Here is a 2,207-nt window from a genome sequence, read left to right on the forward strand (position 1 = left end):
CTTTGTTTAAAGGGTTCATACACCCTTTAAACAAAGCTAGAATTCATTGTTTGTTTTCCATTCTCTAAGGTTTATGTGCTTCAGTAGCACTGGCATGTCAGTGGCATTAGTAGTAGTCCATGTATCAATGTAAATATGCCAATAATATCAGGTGAGTAATTTCATTCGTTCAATTTTATAGTCTGTTGATTGAATGATCAATTGCTTTGCTTCACACTTCACTGCACTGGAATAGATAGACAGGCAGACAGAAGAGAAAAAAAGTAACATCAAAAGCGAAAATATTGCAAGTGGCTTTTTCACGTTACATATTTATAATTTTTGATTTTTTAGTTTATGAGTGGCCTAAATTGTGCAGAAGAAAATCGAGAAGGAGGTGTTTTTAAAACATTTAGTCAGAATAACTATGGGCTTTGAAATCAAAAGGTTTCAAGGTGACGTTGACGAAGAACTTATTTGCCCTATTTGTTCAGGGGTCCTCGAAGACCCTTTGCAGGTCTGTGGTCTTTATTCGTGCACTAAATTTAATAAACGTCTAGTGTTTATAATTGTGTGTGATAATTTGTGATTGTATGCACGTAGGCTCCAACCTGTGAACATGCATTTTGTAGTGCATGCATCAGAGAGTGGATAAGTCGGCAGCCAACCTGCCCCGTGGATCGACAGGCAGTCACGTCGAGTCAATTAAGACCAGTTCCTAGAATCCTACGAAACCTGCTATCCAGGTAACCAGTATTGTTTTGTAAGACCTTGTTATTGACTAACTTTTTAGGTCACACATTTCAAGTTGTTTGTTATTGTATAACTTGCTACATGTGCTTATGTGTGGATATGGGTTATGTTCTGAAGTGAATGTGAGTGGGATATAGTGATGGTTTTACTTTATTTTGAATACTTTGTTGAGTTACTAACATTGTGATTTGAATGAAAATGCTTTCATACATATTATTTTCGAATTTCGAAAGTATTGTGACATTAACTATCATACAAATTTTGGTATTACATAAATTTTCTTTTAATATATTCATGATAACAATCATAAATACTTTATTTCTATCTTGACGCTCTTAAGCCCACAAAGGTTTATTTCAGTATGAGTTGCAATACTTATTCTATATATCTTACATTAGTTATGTTATATGAAATATGTAACAGTCCAAAAATAGTTTAAAAATTGCCTGTTGAAAGCTGAAAAGTTACACTCACTCTTTTTCGAATAAATGTAATATGTGCAGCCATAGCCACACTCTTTCAATAAGACTTATTTGTCCTATTAATGATCTCAGAAGAAGAAAGGTCTCATTTCTCTCTTGATATTGCTCAATGCATTAGTGAAGTTAGAGCATGAATATGAACAGTCGGGAGATTCAACAGATACAGAAAGAGCAGGAGTACATCAATGATGACTATTTGAATCAAACACAATTAGAACTTGTGCATAAAGGAGATTTGCGTCAGATTCTTTTTAGAAAAACTTCAATGATAAATTACACATAACTTTTTTATTTTGATTTATATTTTCAGTGAGATTGTACTTTATTATTTGATTCAAGCAAATTTGCCTACAGTGTATTAATACTGGTTGAATATGGCCACCAATAAACGGCCAAATAAGTACCTCTGTTATGCATATTATACATTTATACACTTGTCCAAATAGTATGAATAATAACGACCTAAAGCAAAATAAATTAGGCCTTATTGATTTTCAGACTATGCACAAGTTGCGACAATGCGCCACATGGTTGCAGTGCTGTATTAAAGCTGGATTCTCTGCAGTCTCATCTTTTAGAATGTAAGTAACACTGCTGTGTTAAAAAAAAACCATCATGAAGACACATGGAATTAGCGTTATGCTACATTTTACGTACATTAAGTACACTATATATAACACAATTTAAACTAACCAGTCCCATGGCTTTACACACTGGTATAACAAGTCAACAATACAGTCCTTATTTTCTGCCATTCCTTATATTAAGGAGCATTATGATTATTATGTATTAGTAGTTACAAGTACTTATTTATCGAACTCTGTCAGCTCATGCGGTTTCAGTAGCGGACTATCTATGCAGAGGCTCCCAAACTGTTGCATCTGGTAGACCATATGCCAATATTTTATTTATTAAAATTTTTACATATTTTTGTAAACTTATTAGTTACATGGCGGCGCAGCAAAAACCTGAGTAGGTTTATCCCTGCACCGC

General features: G+C 33.8%; 1 protein-coding gene across 1 annotated transcript; it reads left to right on the forward strand.

Moving 5' to 3' along the window:
- The first annotated feature begins 326 nt into the window (after positions 1 to 326).
- LOC113234209 (E3 ubiquitin-protein ligase NRDP1-like) lies at positions 327 to 1,954 on the forward strand. The gene is made up of 3 exons (XM_026469504.1): positions 327 to 496; positions 583 to 725; positions 1,713 to 1,954. Exons 1-3 carry the CDS (start codon positions 407 to 409, stop codon positions 1,801 to 1,803), a joined length of 324 nt encoding a protein of 107 aa, XP_026325289.1. The 5' UTR covers positions 327 to 406; the 3' UTR covers positions 1,804 to 1,954.
- The last annotated feature ends 253 nt before the right edge of the window (positions 1,955 to 2,207 follow it).

The sequence above is a fragment of the Hyposmocoma kahamanoa genome, unplaced genomic scaffold, assembly GCF_003589595.1.
Source record: "Hyposmocoma kahamanoa isolate Upper Pololo Valley unplaced genomic scaffold, ASM358959v1 81538, whole genome shotgun sequence".
Taxonomy (NCBI): domain Eukaryota; kingdom Metazoa; phylum Arthropoda; class Insecta; order Lepidoptera; family Cosmopterigidae; genus Hyposmocoma; species Hyposmocoma kahamanoa.

Coding starts and splice junctions, on each gene's coding strand:
- LOC113234209 (XM_026469504.1), top strand. CDS start 407: ATGGGCTTTGAAATCAAAAGGTTTCAAGGTGACGTTGACGAAGAACTT. Junction 497..582: donor TCCTCGAAGACCCTTTGCAG/GTCTGTGGTCTT, acceptor GTATGCACGTAG/GCTCCAACCTGTGAACATGC. Junction 726..1,712: donor CTACGAAACCTGCTATCCAG/GTAACCAGTATT, acceptor ATTGATTTTCAG/ACTATGCACAAGTTGCGACA.